The 20,231-nt window shown below is 59.1% G+C and overlaps 1 protein-coding gene across 1 annotated transcript in view; it reads right to left on the bottom strand.

Annotated features, from left to right (window-relative positions):
* The window catches only part of FAM20C (FAM20C golgi associated secretory pathway kinase), a 36,841-nt gene that overhangs the window by 10,379 nt on the left and 6,231 nt on the right, over positions 1 to 20,231 (bottom strand). Inside the window, exons 3-5 of the mRNA XM_059414241.1 lie at positions 15,477 to 15,555; positions 3,766 to 3,858; positions 2,945 to 3,060 (exon numbers count right to left, since the gene is read on the bottom strand). Of these exons, the coding sequence (XP_059270224.1) occupies positions 2,945 to 3,060; positions 3,766 to 3,858; positions 15,477 to 15,555 (288 nt within the window). The remainder of the gene's footprint in view (positions 1 to 2,944; positions 3,061 to 3,765; positions 3,859 to 15,476; positions 15,556 to 20,231) is intronic.

The following is a 20,231-nucleotide window of genomic DNA, read 5'->3' as shown; positions in this document are numbered from 1 at the left end:
TGGGTGGGGGAGCTCTCAAGAGCCTGAAGTGTGTAGGGACACGGCGGTCAGAATGGCGGCCACCACGCTCAGGCCCCTTCCCAGCGGTGCAAACGGCCAGCTTCCCAGACAAGGGGTCTCCTCTCTGGACCACGCAGGGTCTCTGTGGCTGGTGAGCAGCCAACTGGGGGACACAGGAAGGCAGCTCAGGGGCTCCCACCGTGCTGCCTGCGCACAGTGAGCCCCTGCCTGCATCACCGGCCTCTCTGCCTCCCTGGGACCTCGTGATCCCAGAACCAGTGCAGCAGGACAATGTGGGACGGACCCGTCTATGAGCTCGCCTGTGTCGACACGTTCGTCCACGTCCCACTGACGCACCATAAGCCTCAGGCCAGGCGGCGGCTCCTTGTTCAGGAGGGTAACCTTTATCTGATCCCCTGGGCTGGAGCCCTGGGCTCTGCCATCTAAGGGCAGAAGCTGCTGTGAGACAGGTTAATGCTCGGACAGAAAGGCGCTTTGTGAGGGCATAGCGTCCTCACCAGAGAGCCAAGCCTTGTTCTAAAGGAATGGCCAGGGGGCGCCTGGGTGGCTCAGTGGGTTAAAGCCTCTGCCTTTGGCTCAGGTCACGATCCCAGGGTCCTGGAATGGAGCCCCGCGTCAGGCTCTCTGCTCGGCGGGGAGCCTGCTTCCCTCTCCCTCTCTGCCTGTCTCTCTGCCTACTTGTGATCTCTGTCTGTCAAATAAAGAAAATCTTAAAAAAAAAAAAAAAAAGATTTTAAAGGAACGGCCAGGGCAGGGCCCCAAGAGCTTCCCAGTGGTATGACCTTGGTATGGGACTTCCCTCCTCGTGCCTCAGTGTCCCCACCTGACCGAGGGCCCCAGCAGCACATGCTCATGGGTCGAATGCTGAATATGGTGACCGGGTCGACACCGGTCTAGCAAGCGAGTCAGAGGCTGGTGCAGGGGGGCGGTCATTGGCTCAGCCCTGCACTTGGGCAGAAGTGGGCGAGCAGGAGGAAGGAATGTGAGCCCTTTTTCATCTCAGTGACGATAATCGAGGTGGTTGGGAAAATCTGCCTTCCCCACACCCCAAGGCCAGCTCCTCCAACACCTGAGACCTCGGGGGAAGACGGGCCAAGGACCCAGCAAACAGGTGACTCTGCACCAGAACCCTTCACCCGTGAGGCCTGAGGGTCAAGCCATCTCTACCTCGCACGCGCCCATCTAGCTCCCAGCCGGCGCCAAGCTCCCCTGTCAGCTGCTGGCACGTTTCCCTTTCCTGACTGACCCCAGACAGAACCACTCGGGCCCCTGGAGGTGGAGGGGATGTCCGCCACCGATTAATGTCTCCAACATGCACCTGGTTCTCGAGCAAAGCTCTGTGGGCAGTGTGGCAATGGAGGGTTCTAGAAGGGCAGGCAAAGCACCAAGGCTACCAGTGAGTCTGAACAGACTTTGTTTTCTAGAACGAGGTCAAAGCTCGCTCCTGCCACTCTGCTGCTTTAAAGAAAACCACACATCCCTGCGATTGTCGTGTGGCACCTGGAACATGACAGCTGCAGCACACAGAACGGCACACCGCCGGAGTGGGACAGGCCCGTGCCGTCACCCGCTCAGACTGAGAACCAGCTCCATGGTTTGTGTCTAAGAAGGAATCCACGAGCCTTTAGCCGCCCCTGTGGGACATCAGTCGTGGGGTTCTGGACGCTGCCAGGTGCACAGCCCCTTCCCTGCGAGCCCCCAGCGAGGCGGCCACGCGCCCGGGCGAGCACCCCTGGACCCAGAGGCAGGTGCCCGAAGGGAGCTCCCTCTGCACCAAGAAAGCAAGATAGAGAAGTTTCTTGGTTTGTTTGTCTTGCTTGATACTCAGACTCCAGCTCCTCCCCTTCATTTGGGCAAGTCACTGAGTCCCGTGTATCCAGGGCCCATCAGCAGACGACGGGATAAGCCATCGCGGTGCGTCCGTACACAACAACAGGACTCCGACGAGCACGCGGGACACCAAGCAACAACCCGGGGGACTCTTGACATGGTGCCGTTGGGCACCGGGAGACAAAGTTACACCCGTGTGCCACCCCCACTTGTGCACAACGGTAGGAAAGGCTCAGTAGCCCTCAGAGACCAGGAACAGACCGCATCGTTGGAGAGATGGAGCAGGACGGGACCGGGGCTTCTCTGCTCATCGAAATTCACAGAACTCTGCCCTTGGCTACTAGTGACGGCGTGTCAGCCATGCCTCCACAGAATCACGCACAAGGGGGGATGAGGAGACAGTGTGCCCCCGCACTCCTGCCTAGGAATCGAATGGGGAACCCTCTAGCAGGTACGTGGTAGAGCCTGGTATGCAGCTGGCGCTCACTAATGTGTATGTCCCTTTGCTGTGGTAGCACGGCCCAAAGCCTGCCTGCCATGGGATGACACAGTGCCCAGGGCGCCCTGTGTGTGGGACCTCCGGGCGGGCCCCATCCGCGGGGTGTGGGGGCGACCCACACGGAATGGGCTCGTTTCTGGCTACAGGGACGCTCTCCAGCCCAAGTGGCCACAGGCACGACGTGCTCTTGGCAGCTACAGGCCGGCCCTTTCTGCCGGCCCTACACCAGTCCCTCAGTGAGCCTCTGAACTAGTCCAAGACAGAGCCGGAGAGCAGCCATCTCATGTGGAAGGACACTGGTGACAGGTAACCCGGGGGTGAGTGTGGGGACATGGTCATGTTTTATCTTAACTTCTGAACACTGAGCAACATCCCCAGAAAGCGTGCACTAGAACCTGCAGAAATGGCTGACATGGAGTGGCGACGCAGCCCGGGGTCCTGTGGCGTGGCCCAGCCCCCAGGGGGCGCACCACGCTCAGGGTCAGGATGAGGGCTCGGTCACACAAGAGTTCTTCCCAGTTTCTCTCCTCCATCTTGGAAAGGGAAGCAGGCTCGTGGTGACGTGTGTGGGAAGCCTGGCGAGGGGCAGCTTACCTGGGGAGATGAAGAAGGTCCTCCACAGCTTCTTGTCCCTCGTCACATCCCGAATCTCCTTTGTCATGTTGACCATCCTGCCGGCCACGGGCGGGACCCGGCGGAAGTCCAGGATCCTGGCAGGAAAGGGACGGGGAGAGGGTCTCACCTCCGTGCCCCGGCCAGCTCTGGGCTGGTGAGGAATGAAAACCCCTTTCTCTGCGTTCCAAGGTGGGGTCCCCCATCCCCTGGACTCTGGGAACTGACCCTGGAGCCAGGCCCATGACTGCCCCTAGAGGGTGCACAGCTCTGGGCAGGCAGGGGGGCTGCTGAGAGGCTCATGACATGGCCACTCACCACCCCCTGCCCAGCTCCCCAGCAGTGAGAGGCGGTGTGGACCCTGAAAGGGCATTCACATGCGGCTTGGTAGGGCTATTCTAGGAGACGGGTGATGGGGGGTGGGGGATGCGGGTGCTAGACTCGTGTCCCTCGGTCTCACATGGCCCCAGGGCTGACATCCTGAAACACCCTGCCTTAAAACTCCCAGCACTCGTACTCCTCCCCCCCTCCCTGGTGGGCCATGCCCGCCCAGGTCACTGGCTGCTCTGGGTCCTCTCCCGCCCGGCACTGTCCTTGGTGTGGGGTACGCAGCATGACTCTCTGGGATAGGCCATCACAGGACAGACCCACCTCTGCGCTGCAGGGCAATGGTTACCAGCACGGCCTGCCTCAGTTTCTACTCTGCACAACGGGGTAATGACAGGACCCTCCCGGCCGGGTGTTGGGGGGACACCCCCCCCACGTACGGTGCTCAGACCCAGGGCGCAGGCGGGAGGGCTCACCTGTCCAGGTGGAAGGCAGCGATCTCCGCGTTGTGCCTCTCATAGTCCGAGAAATAAAAGAAGTCAGGGGGCGTCTCCTGCTCCCTCGTTTGCCTAGAGAAAACCGGACGAAACAAAAGGTTGATCACTGTCAAAACCCTCCAGCAGGCGGGTTCTGGTGGCTTGTGCCGCCAGCGAAAACAGGCTGTCATGCTTCCAAGAGTGCTGTGAGCCCGCTATCCAAGTCATCCTTGAAGACCAATCTGTATAAACACACAACTACGTAAGTCAGCCTAAAAAAGCAATAAACGTTGAAACCTCATCACTTCCCGCTTACTTTACGACACCCTACTGAGTGCTCTTGGGGCCGCTGACACCTGTCGCCTCTGCAGGTGCCAATAGCATAGAGGGAGGGGATGTGTGTCCCCCACACCAGCTTGAAATCAGCCAGCGAGGAAGTATCTGGACCCCGGGATGGGGATGGGCCAACTCTTCCGGCCAGGCTTTCCCTTAGGAAGGAGCAGGCTACTGAACACTGCGCAGCCCCTCACCTACCAGGTCTCCACCGCCAGCCAGATGCAGGCTCTCCAGGAAGGCAGAGGCTGAAGGCAGCCCCTGGCTCCCGAACCCAGGGAGCTGGGGCAGCCAGGAACCACCTCACACAGAATGAGGGGACTTTCCTGGGGCATGAGCTGGGGGCCAGGTTCAGGCTGCACAGAGGCTCCCTCAGCCCACTCTCAGCCATCCAGCAGTCCACCTGCCCAGACAGCACCCCCTGCGAGGGTGCGAGGGAGGCTCTCTTGGGGCCACTTCTGAGCCCTACAGGAGGTGATCCATTTTCCAAAGTTCCATCAGGGCCCCCGCTGGTTAGGACCGCAGTCAGCTCCCTCTGCCCCTTCCCCTTCCCCTGAGCTTGAGGGAGCACCACCTGCTGTCTCCTGCTCTCCCACACCCACTGCCTTTGCTCGACTGTTCTACCTTCCTGGAACCGTCTTCCCCTCGTGTCTCCCAGTGGATAAGTCAGCATTCCCAACTGTGTGTCTCACCTGCCCAGGGACTTGTAGCACAAAAGAAGTCCTCAGAGAGGTTGGAGTTTGGGTAACATGCATACTGGAGCACCTTCTGGGGCCTCAACAGTGCCCAGTAGCACTGTAAAGGCCTTGACAAGGCCTGCAGCTATATACTGACTACAGTAACCCATTTTGTTCAAACCACATTATCACACTGAACTTTCGAGAACTGCTGGTTGGCCCCATTTCCGGCTCCTGCTCAAAGGCAAACGCTTTCATACTACTTTTCCTGATGCCACAGCAAAGATGTCCAGGCTCATCCTGGACCCTCCTGGACTGGCAAGCAGACAGGAAGGCTCTGTCTAGAGCAACGCTGTGCTCCAGTCCACGATGGCCCACCACAAACCCAGAGCCCGGTCCCAGCCACTGCCCCACGCCTCTGTAGCACGTTGCGGGTGGGGGCGGTGAGCACAGCCGAGTATCCTCAGGCTGGCTCTGTGTGCAGCCCTGGCACGACCCACGACCTCCCTGCCTCCAGGTCTCCCCCTCAGGAGACAAATGAACTCTAGGAACCCCTTGAGTCTGACATCTGTGCCTCACAGTGAGCTGCAGACAGCCCCTCCCCCAGCATTAACACGTAGCCCTCTGCCCTGGCCACCGGACATGGCTCTCTGGAAGGGGGACTATCATTCTGTAAACACAGGTACTTAGCAGACACCCGAGCAGCAGGGACCCATGACGACAACAAGTGCTGGACCTCAGCAATCCGGGGATGTGCAAAATCGTGTCAGGGCAAACACGCTCCTGGCACATAATCCAGGTGTGTTCTGTGCCCCCGCCTGCACTTGTGGGGGCAGTGTCCACAGGAGGCACTTTCTAGGCTGGGCCATGGATACAGCTCAGCCTCGAGCTGGTAAGGATTTACCAAATGCCAGGGATCCTCCCTGCTCTGCAAACACAGGATGGGGACAACCAAGGGCCAAGGGCCTCACATGGGACGCAGCCCACAAGATGGGGACTTGAATGATGCCCACTCAGGCCCTGCGGCTGGCCTTGCTGGGCAGCACAGACCTCCCCACCTTGTGGGCTCAGCTATCCTCGTGGACCTCCCCACCTTGCGGGTACTGTCCTGCGGGGCTGAGCCTGCTTCTTGATGCGGCCTCTGTCCCTGGCCCCTGCCCAGCACTGTCCAAGCACGTTCCGTGGGGATGGGCATGTTCTCCATCTCACCAGTCCACATGTGGCCACAAGGGACTCGAAAGGTGCCCAAGTGTGTGCTCCGTTCTGACTGAACACAAAGAGGCCGGCCTGGCTCTGGCTGCTGTCCCGGGCAGGCAGCTCGAGTGGATGAGGCCTCTCTAGTGCCTCTGTCCCTCTGTGTGTGTCTGTCATCACCTGAGTAGGACACTGGGCCCAGATCCTTCTCTGCTGGCCTGTCTCTCTGCTTCACCTCTCCAGGGCCATGCGCATGCACTTGACCCCGGGGGTCCCTGGCCTGATGTGGCTCTGCCTGCTCTGCAGGTTGGACATCCCTCCCTCCACCTTCTCAGTCAGAAGGCCACCTGTGGCCACCGCCTCCAGGAAGGCCCTCTGGAATAGTTCTGTCCTTTCAGAGGCCTCTCCCTACCTGTGCCTGTGTGGCCCCACAGGGCACTGCGCATCCACATCCCCTCTCCCCCAGCTGCCCCACAGAAGAGGTGTGTCCCCAGGCCCAGCTCTATACCCGAATGGGGGAGTGGGAACAGCTGCTTCTTGGGGCTCTGTAGGCAGAGGTCCACTGCCAGCCGTCAGTGTGGGGACACACACACTAGTAACTAGGGTCCTCAGGCCCAGTCGGGCACACACCGGTAGGGCCCCCAAAGCCTTGTCCTCGTAGGTGGGCCACCGAGACCCAGGGAGTGGCAAGCTTAGTGATGACGCTGAGGGTCACTGTGGGTGGGGCCTGCTGCAGACCACATGTGCACATGTGCACACACGTGCGGGCCCCCTCACCGGCGCAGGCTGTCAGAAGGGTCTCAGAGAGAACTAGGACCCTGTCCACTGCCTTTTCTCTGGCACAGCCAGCCTCCCATGAAGAAGCCTCTGGGGGCGGGAAGCAATCTTTTCATTTCCTTGTGGGGGAAGAGACCAGGCTCAAGCTGGAGGAACGGGACTGGCCCATCCCCCCGCCCCCTGCCCCGCTCCTGGCCTAGAGGCAGGCAGGCCTTTGGGGGCAGCCCCACTGCACACTCCGTGGCCGGACCTCGGCTCCTGAATGCTCAGTCCCACGGCCTCCTAGCCAGATCAGCCTGCCGAGGGCCGGTGCAGGAGGGAAGCAGAGGAAGCAGCCCCGAGAGGGCGGGGGTGGGGGAAGCAGGCAGCCCCAGGGTGCTGGCCAGGCTCACCCCAACACACGTCTCATCTCCCCATCTCCTTGGTGCCTACTCCCTACGCCGACTATTGCCACCAGACACCTCCTGGCCCCCTCCTCAGCTCTGCCCTCCTCTCTCCTCACCCCTGCCGCCTCCAGCATCAACAAACCTCTCCCAGACCCAGCACTCAGGACTTCTCCATCTCTGCACCTTTGCCTGTGCGGGGCTCTGCGCCTGGGCTTGCTTCCCCCATGCTCCCCAAGATCGGCCTCAGCCCCCACGGGCTTTCCGGGCAGCCCGGCAAGGCTTCCCCGGCTGGGGCCTTCTGCGGAAGAACAGGGCACTGCTACCTTAGATTACGGTCTGCAGGGCCTGGGGCAGGAGGGCCGAGCCGCGTGCCTGCTTCAGAACAGGCAGACGATAAACAAAGGAACAGGTAGAGGAAGAACAGGGAATGGACACAAATCGGTCTGTGGCCCCGAGCTCTCCCACCCCCACGTCTTCAGTTTCTACCTTCATCACCACCACCAGCACCACGTGCAGTGGCGTTAGCTGTGAGGCTAAAGAGGAAGCACTTCTATTTGCCAACTCTGGCTTTTGCTTCCTTTTTCCCTCACGCCAGCCCCCCACTCCGATCAGGTCACACACCTGGAAAGCAGGTGGCTCTGGGCCCTGCCGCTCCGGGAAGAGCCAAGCCCAGAGGCTCTGTGACCAGGTTCCAGAACAGTTTCTGGTGCCCTCACGTCTCCCACCTCAGGGCTTTCCAGCGACCTCTGCGTTCCAGCTGTTCACACCAGGAGCAGCTCTGTCTTCCGCCCCGAGGCCACACACAGGCCTCGGCTTGGCCCTCTTAGCTTCCCAATGCCCCTCCCCAGAACGACCCGGAAGGGTGGAGAAGTGGAGATGAAGTGCTCTTTGTCTGTGCGCTCAGGGCTCGTCTCCCCTCCTAGAGGCTCCGAGGTGCTCCCGGGGCCTCTGTGTTCTTTGGGCGCGTCTCCAGATGTGTGACACGCCTGTGAGTGGCTTTAAGGCTCCTTCAGGCTGTGAGCAACTTGGGCAGGGGCCCCGCTTAATCAGTGCTGGTAAGGATGGAGCAGGGAACTCAGGAGACACCTGAAGGGGAGGGTGGGCTCCAGTGTGGGCCTCCCGCTTGCTTGTTGCAAACACGGTGCCTGTGGGCCGGAGCAAAGGGCTAGGTCAGCCCCATGCAGACCCGGCTCCCCAAGGCCACCGGGGGTGCTGAGGGACTGTGCTCAGCCCCGACCCTCAGCTTCCCCAGCCTGGGAGGGGGTTCTATGCTCTGGGCGTGGCCAGCGGACCCCGCTCCTGTCCTCAGAGTGGTCAGGACTCCCACACACGGGGGAGCTTGAAGTAGGAACAATGGCCAGAAGAGACCCAGGACGGGCAGGTGGGGTGCTCAGGGAGGACGAGGCTGGCTCCCTGCTGGTCTTCCTGCTGAGTGTCCATGCCCAGATCAACAAGGGGAGTGGAAATCTGCCAGCTCTGCACCCCCGGCGACAGAAGGAGGCGCGCAGGATCCACCCAGCTGGTTGCCACCTGCATGTTCGGGTGCCGAGACATGGGCCATCAGCAGGACTCCTGCAGGGAGCCCCGACCAGCCAGAGAGGAGAACTCGGGGGATCTGAGAGCTGGGGGCATGGGGCAGGGGGCACGGGGACTCTTCTCTGGCCCGGGCCACGGAGCAGGGGACAGCATGGGGGCATCTGTGTGGAGTGGGGACCAGGAGGAGATGGGACATGGTGCCCTCGGTGGCGAGGTCCGCCCGCTTCCTGCCACATCCCGGGCGGTGCTGGAGAGCTGAAGGGGCTGCGGCCGACTGGCCTTTTAGGGAAAACCCTTTGGAAAAGTACTGAGCTCGCTGCACGGGCGGGAGACTGCACTCAGCTGAACCCAGTTACCCGGCAGCCTCTCCTTCCTCCAGGTGTCGTGGAGGAAGCCAGCCTCGGTGCAGGGCAGATGAAGGGCGTGGCCTGCCTGGGGCACCGGGCTTCTTCCTGGAGTGTGGGGCATGGAAATGTGGAAAGAAGATGCTATCAGACACCCCGGGGTTGGCTAGGCACCCAGAGCATGTGCCTGCCCTGGCGAGGGGTGGGGAGACCGGGCTGAGGACGAGCGTTTCCTAGAACACTGGGTACCTGGGAGCACAGAGCCAGCAAGTCGCCGTCCTTTCCTGCGGACTGAGAGGGCTGGGGGGCGGGCGGCAGCCTCTCCAACGGGCCCAGGGGCAGGAGAAGCCTCCCAGTCTGGTCACCCTCCTGGGGGTCACTGCCCCCATACACGGAGCAGTCAGAACCTGGGAGCCACCCACCACCCCGACAGCTGCTGAGGTCAGAGTGAGCCCCCCACCCTGCCCCGCCCCAGCCCTGGGCAGGCCTGAGCAGCGGGGAAATGGAAAAGTGTACACTCACTTTCCTCGGAAAACAGTGGCTAAGGAATCAGGCACAAACCACAGCCAAGCGCACGGTTTCAGGGAAAAGCCTTGGCAGCAGTGATGGAGGGTCAGGGTGGAAAGACGGGCAGAGCCTGGTGAATTCCGGAGGCCTGGATCCCGGGAAGGTCTCAGTCCTGCTCTCTAGGAAGTTCCTAAAACCTCACACCTCCACCCAGGCAGACAAGCGTACTGGGTCGCACAGGCCACGAGAAAGCAGGCAGTGGAGGCAGCCCCCAGGGGTACTCAGAGCATCCTATGCCAGGCCTGCTAAACCTGTCAAGGAGCTGCTCAGGGCCAGTTTTGGGGGCCTCCCAGACTTCCACATTCCTTCTCTCCCCGTCTCCAGAGCTGACCACACCCAAACTCCGTCCCTTTGCTGGGAAGGAAGCACCATAAAGCTGATCATGCATTTTTATACTTAAGTGAGAATGACTGCTATGTTGGACTCTCCCAGGAAATCTCTGGTCTGAATTTCCTTAAAGGGCAGAAGGAATTTTGTAGATGGAATTATGTCTGGGATCTAGAGATGGGGAGACGATCCTGTACTGTCTGGGGTGGAGGGTGGGTAATGTCATCTGGAGGGTTCTTATAAGAAGGAAGCAGAGGGAGGTCTCATGGCTGAAGAGGCCACAGCGGTGGCTTCGAAGAGAGGCTCTGGGAGACACGCTGTTTCCTCCCCTCCTCCAGCTTCAAGAGGCTGCCTAAGGCCTTCCTTTGCAATGAAACACATGATCTCCCGGAGCCTCCAGAAGGAACACAGCTGGCAGATCCCGTTGAGATTTCTGACCTCCGAGCCTGCGGGAGGACAGTTCAGGTGGCTTCACACCCCTGCATTTGCAGTAACCTGCCGCAGAAGCACAGGGAACTGATACGGAGCCGTTGGCAGCCCTGAAGCAGCAGGAAGGACATGGGATTTAGCAATCTTGGAACAGTTATGAAATCCGGTCCGTTTCCTCAGATTTGGTCATGCCATCCCCGCGATATTTCTGAGACTTTGAGGAACTGACGCAGAACATTTGGGGAGAAGGTGCCTCTCTTTTCCCAGAAGCCAAAGAGAGGTGGAATCCAGTAAGTAGCAGGCGAGTCCCCCCCCCCCCACCCCACCCCAGGCTCCCATCCCTGTCCCCATTTTAATGACAAGGAAGTCTGAGGTCAGCCAAGGGGAAAAGGCAGGTGCAGAATCACACAGGTAGAAATGGCCAGTGCTGGGTTCTTTCTTAAGGGATTCCCCCTCCCAAGGTCAGACACGGCTCCAGCTCTGGGTACTGGGACGGCCCCAGGGACTCGGAGCCAGTCAGGTGCCCAGCTTCTTGGGGACTTGGGGAGGCTGTGTGCAGGCTTGGAGGTCTGGCTGCAGGAACAGTCCCCCGGGCCCCAGAAAGGTCCTGGCTCCCAACAGCTGTGACTTCTACGCTCAAGTTCGTCCTCAACACAGCAGAACCCCCCCTTCCTCCTTTACAAGCAGGCTCCCCACCCCCGCCCAGTTCCCCCGTCACTATTAACATCTCAGTGTTCTTTAAGTTGTGGGAAAACAGAAAGCTTGGGCTTGGTTAAAAATAGAGGAAATTGGCAGCTTTTTACCAAAGCCTGCGGGGGAGGCAAAGCCAACCGTATCCAGCTCCTACTATGATCTAAGCTGTGTGTGCGGAGTCACTCCCTCCACCTTCATGACAGCCTGCGAAGTGTCCCCGTCCCCCCCAGATCCCAGCCAGTCAGAGAGGTCTCAGCCTGCAAGCGGGAGGCCTGGTTCAGGCTGTGCACTCGGGTCCACGGGCCTGAATCAGCCCCATGGCGCCCCAGAAAGGCTCTGATGTGGGAGGCTGCGTGGAGTGTGGGCTGGGCCCCATTCTCTCCACTGACGCCTGAGAACAGCTGGTGGAGAGGGGTCGGCAAGCCCTGCGTGCCCTCTCCAGGCTGGCCGGAAGCAGGTGCGCCCCCAGCCCCCTTGGAGCAGCGTGGCAGGGGAGGCGGCTCAGGGGAGATGCCTCGGGGAGCAGCAAGGACCCGTGGTCCTTCCCCCTTGCTGCTGCCGCTGCCACTACCACCCCTCTGGGCTGACGGAGAGGGAAGGAGGCGTGCAGTCCTGGGAGGGGTGGGGGGGTGCTGAACGCTGGCCCAGTCAGTGGGTGCCACACGGCAAGCACGGGGACTGAGACCAGGCAAACGCAGAGCCAGAACAGAAGCGACAGCCAACTGCCAGGTCGGACTCTGGGGAAGGGGCCCCTGGGGGAATGCTCGGGGCACAGACAGCTGTCACACAGCTGTTTCAGGCATCTTAGGCAGAGCTAGGGGCCCCCTGAGTTCCCTGCAGATGGGAAACTGAGGCCCAGACAGAGGAGGGCCACACCTAAACTTTGTGTGTATCAGGGAACAGCACTGCCCGCCAAACCCTGCAGGACAGAAGCAGAGAGAAGGGAACGCTTGGGAGGAGCTCCCAGGAAGCCCATCTGCAGGTGTCCGGGCAAGCACTCTCAGCGGGAAACACGTGTGTCCATGCTGGCACACACGGCAGGCAGCCACGGCTCCCTTGTGCCAGGCCCCCTGCTCACCAGGGCTCCCCACCAACACCCTCCCCAGATGAGGACCTAGTGTGGCTGCTTGGGTGATCCCCAACCCCCCGGACCTCCTGCCTAAGGGGATCCCATCCAGGGCACGTCCACAAGCACGACCCACCAGTGTCTCCTCCCTGATCACCAGGAACAACGTGGCTCACGTCACTCCTGCTTGCCCTGAGGGCACCCCACGGCACCCCAACGCACCTAGGATCACGATTTCCCCCCCACCTACTGCCACCCAAGTCCCACTTCTACCATCTGTCCACTGTGATGAGAGTTGGCAGAACTTGAGGGAACCTGTTTTGGTGCCCCAGGCCCTTTGCATCTAACTGTTATCCCTGGAATGCTCTGACCATTGACTATCTACTCTAAAGGACAGACTTGGCCCCACTCACAGGCTGAGGCAGGAGCTGGCCGGCTGCGGGTGTTGGGACAAATCCCTGCTCCCCTCTTACAAGGACACACAAGGCTGCATTCAGGCTAACCCAGGTTCCTGGGACCAGGGTCCGATATCCTGGGGGCCCTGGTTCCCATTTCCAGAGATAACCTCGGGAAGGCAAAGCACCAGACAAGGTGAACGCTTTCCCTTTTCCTCCTGAACACAGCAGATCCCTGACTCACCAAATGAAGGCACAGAAGCAAAAATTAGCCTTTCCATCCTGGGTAATTTTCCCATCACTCACACAGCAGAAAACAACTACCTTGCCATCAAGGAGATATATTAAGCTGTTTAATATCAGGTTTTCGGCTGGCAGATGTTCTAGAAGGGGAGAGAGAGAGGCCTGTCCCTGGCAGCTACTTTAGCATGACCTTTCAGCCGTAAGGCCCACTGAGTATTTCCTGCTAATTCTGGCCCCGTGTGGGTGTGGGGGGGGGGTCTGTCTCTTTAGTAAAACACGCTCATCGTATTCAGATCCTCTGGCATACGTTCATCCACCCAGCCTCTCTGGATATGACCCATGTTGCTGGAGCTGCAGCAGCCTCTGTGGGGCTCTGTGGCAGCAAAGGGGGCATGGCCACTCCCCCCATCAGTGCTCACCACACCCGTGGCACATGCACACCAGAGAAACTTTGAGAGTGAGGGCCACAGAAAGGCCTAGAAGAGTGGGGAGGCCCTGGTAGAGTCGTCATGGGGCTGGGAGACCCTGTGTAACACACTCACATGCCCTCAGCCCTGGAAAGCACACCTGTTCCACAAGAATCTGGAGGTGTGACGCTTACAACAAGAACCAAGGCCAGTCGTGAAGACACGGGGTGCACTGGCCTCTGCGGGGCCTGTTGGAAACTGCTGCCGCTGCCCGTGAACACTGCCCCTGCTGCTCTCTCAGCAGCGTTACCAGTACTGCTGGTAATGGTAGCCCACACAGGTCATCCCACGGGGGGGATGTGAGCATCGAGCAACCCGGAAGCAGCCCTCCTGCCTCAGCCTCCCTGTGAGAGGCCGCAGCCTCCCAACGGTCTCCCCTCAACAGTGGGGCCAAAACCATGAAGAAGCCCAAGGAAGCTGGAAAGTTCTATGAAGAGCCCATGCCCGTCCCAGGCCTTGTTTCCTTCCAGAATATTCCACAAGGAACCCACACCCAGCCCTAGGTTGCATACCCTCCAGTTGTGTGGACCCCGCCCCAATCATCTCTCCTGAGGAGAGCTGGTTGACCACACTCCTACATCCAGCTGTCTTCCTGCGACCACCAAGCCCATCGCAGCTCCTTTTTCTCTACTAATTCTCCTGGAGGAGATGGGAACCTCCCTTTCTGCATGGACAAGGGGAAGGAGGTGCCTGTGCTCACGGACCCCTGATAGTAGCAGGGGTGGCTTCACCACACCCTGGCGTTGGGCATCTGCCTCAGATTCCCACAGTCCTGGGCTTCCAACCTGTCCTGCTGTCCTTCCTCTCGCCTGTGTGAATAATGTTCTCACCCCACCTGCTCCAGACTCCAGGCAGCCCCAATCCCAGACAGGATCCTCAGGGAAGACCCTGGCAGGACGTTGGTCCCAAGGAAAGAGAGCAAGAGTCCCAGAAACACCCTGGACCCAAGATCATACCTTCGGTCACAAGTTACCAACTAGCAGTTCTATTCTGTGTGGCCTCCAAGGCATTTGGGATGCTTCTCAATTAGTTACCACCATTTTTGAAATTTGAAAGTTAAGCAGAAAAAGAGAGCCATTATTATAAAAAGAGAGCTTATCCTGAAAATTGCATATTAGGACAGATGGTCAAGATCTGGTGAACACAGGCAGCTGCCCCTTCCGGTGGAGTCCGTGCCTGGCAGATTGCCGGCCCCCCCCCCCCCCCCGCCAGCAGGCTCACACAACTTGCATGGTCCTTGTGGGCACTTGAGGGTGCAACCCACACTTTGAATGCAATGAACTCCCTCTAGCCAGCACACAAATGGCTTTGTTGGCCCTCCCAGGAGATGGTGGAGCAACCTGGGCCCCAATGGGATACCCGAGCCCTAGCATCATCAGGATGGTCATCAAGAACGTGGATGCTGGGTGCCTGGGTGGCTCAGTGGGTTAAGCCTCTGCCTTCGGCTCAGGTCATCATCTCAGGGTCCTGGGATCGAGCCCCACATCAAGCTCTCTGCTCAGTAGGGAGCCTGCTTCTCTCTCTCTCTCTCTGTCTACTTGTAACCTCTCTGTCAAATAAATAAATAAAATCTTTAAAAAAAAAAAAAAGAAGAAGAAGAAGAACATGGATGTTCCTCGTGAATTTTCTTGAGGTAGCCTGGCTTTCAAATACTCCTCCACCAGGAACAGATTTTCATGTGCCACTGAAGGCCTTAATTATTTTGGTAGCATGGTCTCTACTTTATGCAACAGGAAACTACAGTCGGTGGTGGGGCGGTGGTCAATCCAGCTCCTGCGAGTTTTATAAATAAAGCTTTACTGACAGCCATTGTTTGGCTGCTTCTGGGCTCGGAGAGCAGACCCAAGGAGCTGAGACACAGACCATATGGCCTACAAGACTTAAAATACCTATCGGCGGGCCTTTTATAGAAAAAGTCGCCTGATCCCTGAGCCATGCAGGAGAGGCCAAAGTCACCTTCTTTAGGAGCATTCTTTGGTGTCTGTATTTCGGTTCCTTGTTTACAACACTAAAGCTCACCGGGGTAGGAATGATCTGATGAGGGTTGGGAGAGGGAGGACTGGGGACACCAGGGAGAGGAGGGGCTGGGGGGCCGGACCCCTGGGTTGCTCACTTGCCTCGATGGGGAGAAAGCCCAGAGCAGTCCCCCACAGTTCAGCCCACAACACCTCTGGGAGGAAACGCTGCATTTTCCGCCAGAAACCTGGTGCTGCTCCCTCCAGCACAGACCCATCTTGGCACCAGGCACCCCCGTCCCAACTGGTCCCCAGCACTTACTTCATGGGTTTGAACAGCGCCTGCCCATAATTCTGGAATGTCATGATGAGTTTGAGCTGCGTGCCCCCCGACTTCATGGCTGCAAGGGAGAGGGAAAGAGACACGGGGTCACTTGCTGCGTGCAGACTCCCCCCTCTGTGGGCAAGTGAGACCAGCTCCCACCCTGGTCCCACAGCCCCACCTGGACCTCCGGGTGTGGCTGAGGGCCCCCATACTGCCTGGAAAGTTTGGGGTTTCCTGCAATAATGCGGATACACACTCCCACCTGACATCAGATGCTGGGGCAGAATCTCTCAGACGGTCTGAGCCACGGCCAGAGGGCAGCTTCTGGGAAGGCTGGCCACGTACATGCGCCCACCGGCAACACCTCCCCTGCCCAGACACCTGCATGACCTACTCACCCACCTGCCCCACCCCACACCACTGCTTGCCCAGTCTGAGTTTCTGGGGTTCTACAGGAAGCCTGAGTGGGGTTAGTCTGAGGAGACCGAAGGCCCCACTCATCACAGGGGGCTCCACATGGATGCAATGGGGGATGGAGGACTCCAAAAGCATCATGGTGGCTTCTCACCTGCCACGCCAGCTCAGAGGCTAAAGAATTCCTGAAAATGTCTGCTCTTCCCCCCAGACTGTGGCTCTCCTTTATGCTGATGGAGCTGAAGGAAGGAGCACACTCAAGGGTTTCCATGAACCGTGGGGTGAGAGGTTGGGCCTGGACTGTGGCCCCCTCAGGAGCCGAGCTGGCTCGCCTGCCGCACCTCCACATGGTGAGGGCTCCAGACCGTGGGAAATGGGCCACACGGCCTGTTGCCTCCATGCCAGGCACCAGCTGTGCCACTGTTGCCAGAGGAACAAGGGACAGGCAAGGTATCCCCACCAGAGTCTGCGCCCGTGTGGCAGGACAGACTGTAAAGTGTAAACATGGAGATGACCTCAGGCTTCTGTGCAAGAGGGCAGCAGGCTTGAGGGGCCCTCGGAAAGGCCTCTCTGGGGAGGTGACACTTACGCCGCTCTCAGCGAGGACAGAGGCTGGCCCGAACACACAGGATTTGAAGAAGGAGGGAGCCAGGCACATTCACAGCCTGAAGGAAGGTCCTGAGGTCCACCCGGCCCAGTGGGGAGGAAGGAAGTGGGTCCTTTCCACAGGGAGGGAGTGGTCGGCGCTGGGCAGCAGAACGGCCAGGAACCAGGCCCATGCCGTCCCCTACCACAGAGGGGGCTGGCTGCGAGGATGGAAGGTGGAAGCCGGGGGAAGGAGGCTAAGGCAGCCAGAGTGGACACCGGTGGCTTGGATGGCAGAGATGGGGGAAATGGAAAAACTAAAGAAATACCAGGGGGTCCAAGGAACCATGTGGGGGTAGGTGTGGGGTGTGGAGGGAAGAGAGGAACCTAGGTGGACTCCAGCCAGAGCAGTGACGGATGGGGAGGAACGTGCATGGAAGTGAAGATTGAGGCCAGGTGAGTAGCGATGAATGAGGGGCGCCATGCTGCAGGAGCCACATGGGGGTGGGTGCCTGCTCGGTGCCTGCTCGGCCCCCTTCATGGCGCCGTGGTGAATGTCAAGACACGTAAGGATAATGCATGACTTAATCTGTCAGTTCCACAGGTCGACCATACGCAGCTAGAGCAAGCGGAGTTGGGGTAGGGGGACCATCACATTTGCCTCGAGCGGCTGCTACCGCCAGCAAGCAGGTAATGCTCGTGAAGCATCTAGAATGGGGCATGGGGCAGGGCCCATGGCCTGTTCAAGACTGTCATGGGACTGCAAAGGAGGACCAGGCGTCCTGAGCTCCCTGAGCATCTTGGGTGGCTCTTGTGGCCTCTGGGAGGGCCAAGGCCCAGCCCCACTCCTGGGCTCCCGACCCAGCCACTTGCTTATTCCTTCCTCTGCAATGTCTGTGGCAGGGACAGCCTGGCTGCCTCGGACGCGCCCTGGTCTCGGGGTCCAGCAGGTGGAGCTGAGGGCACCGGTGCCCTAGACCAGTATGTGACTTGGGCCTGTGGGAGGCTCTTGCAGCCTCAGAAAACAACCCCCACCCCCCAGAACACTGGAAATAAGGTAAAAAGGCACAGCCCTTGGGAGGGGGGGATCCCACGGAGAAGTACAATGCACGGGGAATCCCACGGAGGGAATGCTAAGTAGTCCTCATAACGGTACCAGAGACTCTCGAAAGATGTGGCAAACTGCTCCTTATCTTATCATTAAGCAGAGCAGCTTAGGAAGCGTGTGTGCTGTGTGAGCTGCCTTTTCTGGAAGGTGTGTATGCAAGCACGTGAGAAAATCTGGATGCCCAATTAAGAAGCCCCAGCCCCAGCCCAGTGCTCACCCCCCACGGGCAGAACCACAGAGGGTTCTAATTTCCTTTTTTCCTTTATCTGTGCTTTCTAAATTTCAACAATGAACATTTATTACGTTTTTTAATAAGATGAAAACAGAAGTGATCATTAAGAAAATTAGTGGCCTGATTAAGCCCCATTCGATGTCCCCATTTCCATGTAATAACTGGGGTCACACATGTGCTGTCGGGGACAGCACATCAACTCTCTCCAGGGCCTGCAATCCTGGTTTTCTTGAATAATAAATTATTATGCAAATCTGGTCGGTTGAGTCATTCTTGTTCTGGAAGCAGATCTGAGTGCCCTGCTGACCTGTCTTTTCTGCTGCATTACCAGTTCCTCTCCACGGACCAAGCAAGTAACTAGAAATTAATGGGCCTTAGCATCTGCAAAGGCCAGGCTTTTGCTAGTGGCCCTGGACACCACCTTTCTCTTGTCTGGGGACATGTGCCTTCCCACTCGGGGCCACTATTCACTCTGCCAAGCTGGGGTTGACAACTTGGAGACACCTGGAAATCAGGTACGGGCAAAGCCCACATGCAAATGGCCAGCAGTCATGGCAAAGGCCAAGTGTTCCTCTGGGATGGGTGGGAGGCAGATGCCCCCACAGGTCTGTGCTTGGGGTGAATGTCCTGGCTCTGCTGTCACCAATGGGCCTGGGGAGAGGGTCAGGGCCATGGGCCCCGGTGGCAGAGCCTGGACCCTAACCAGCCCTTGAGAAGGAGGGTGTGAATTTGGGGTTTCTTCCTGAAGTCAGACTTGAGAAATCTGGCCTGCACCCATGTCGGAGAGAGGCCGTGGAAGCGGAGGCCAACTTCTGGGAGAAGCCAGGTGTGCGGCAGGGGTCCCGTGTGAGAGCTGGTGGATGTTCCCTCACCAGGTTGGGTCTCCATGTTTCTCAGGGGACAGAGGCCTGTTGAAACATGGCTAACCTCCGCCCTGGGGGGCACCTGACTGAGCAGTGAGCCCACTGTGGGCTCGTGCACGCGCTAAGGCCTCCAGTGGCCACGTCCCCAGAAGACACTCACCCCAAACAAGCCCCATCAGCCAACTTCTCTCCATCTCCACGGCCCCACCCAAATCTGGGCCTCACTGTCCTCAAATCACCAGCACCCACGAGGGGCACCTAACTGGGGGTCTGGTTCCCTCAAGCCCCATGGAGGGCACCTGTCATATACGCTCTCCCCTCCCCTGCTTGCCTCCTGCAGGCACATCCCACCATCCAGACCACGGATGTCAGCTCTGTCTTTCCTGCTGTCCCTCCAGAGCCATATCTGCCAGCTACGCGTTCATATATGGTATCAATTAGCACGGACTACCGATCATTAATGACATGCACCAGTAGTTATACACGCTCACACACACTAACAGAACTAATATGCTAATGTTTGCATATTTGTATGCCATGAGCACTAAGACATCTGGACACCGGGGAGTTTGCTGTCTTTCCCCAGAACACAGCTCCCCTCAGAAGACCCAGAATGGGAACTGCATTTCTTAGGGTCCTCCTAGGAAGGGTCGAGTAAACCAAGCACCAAGAGCAGCCCCAGGAGAAGAGAGACAGACCCAAAAGGAAAAGGGGTGCCATCCCGGCCGGGGAACTTGATGGCACCACACCAAGGAGGCGTGAGCGCTGGGAGACACGGGACGCTGGGCTCTGTCCTTAGATCATCCTGCGTTGCACACCTCGGTGCTGGAAGGGACAAGTCACTTGAATCACTCAGCAACTGGTTTCCCGTGGAAGCCAGGATCAGCATCGCCAGGCTCCCCATTTCTAACAGGAACCCCCAACCCATGTTTTGGTGAGCCACCTCTTTTAAAGGAAAGAAATCTGCTTAAGAGACTGGTGGCCCACGCAAACACGCCCACGTGTAAGGCACTGCCAGGCCACCCGTGGGGGCTTCTGTCACCTCCTCTGAGAAGTGTGAGCCATGCCTGTCCTCAGGGATCATGGCCAGGCAAGTGGTCTGAATTTTTTCCCAGCCCTGCCTTGTCTCAAGGCCCAGGATGGCTCAGATCTGGGGGATGTGATGCCAGGAGCCCTTAGGTCAGCCGTGGTCTTCCTTGCCCACCCCAGACGCCTCCCCCCCGATCACAGTGTTCTAGAGCCCTGGGTACCATGCAGAGCCCCTTCTCCTGCCCCTGGGCCTTGAGAGACATGGGCCCTCAGAGAGCAGCACAGTGTGTGTCTATCTGTCCATCATCGGGAGACACCCCGGGGCTGGCCTTGAGGGGGTTGCTACGAGCCAGGGACTGGAGGAGACTCTGAGGGCTGGGGTCCTCCTGCTTGGCCTGCTGTGAGACCTTGTCAGGCCTCCACCAGACGTCAGTCCCTCACATGCACGCCCAGGATGCTGGAGCAGTAACTGCACTGCCCCCCGCCCCCCCCCCCCCCCCCCCCCCCCCCCCCCCCCCCCC

This window comes from Mustela nigripes, chromosome 11, assembly GCF_022355385.1.
Source record: "Mustela nigripes isolate SB6536 chromosome 11, MUSNIG.SB6536, whole genome shotgun sequence".
Lineage (NCBI taxonomy): Eukaryota > Metazoa > Chordata > Mammalia > Carnivora > Mustelidae > Mustela > Mustela nigripes.
Note: the sequence above shows the minus strand (reverse complement) of the source record. Positions and strands in the feature narration are given on the sequence as shown.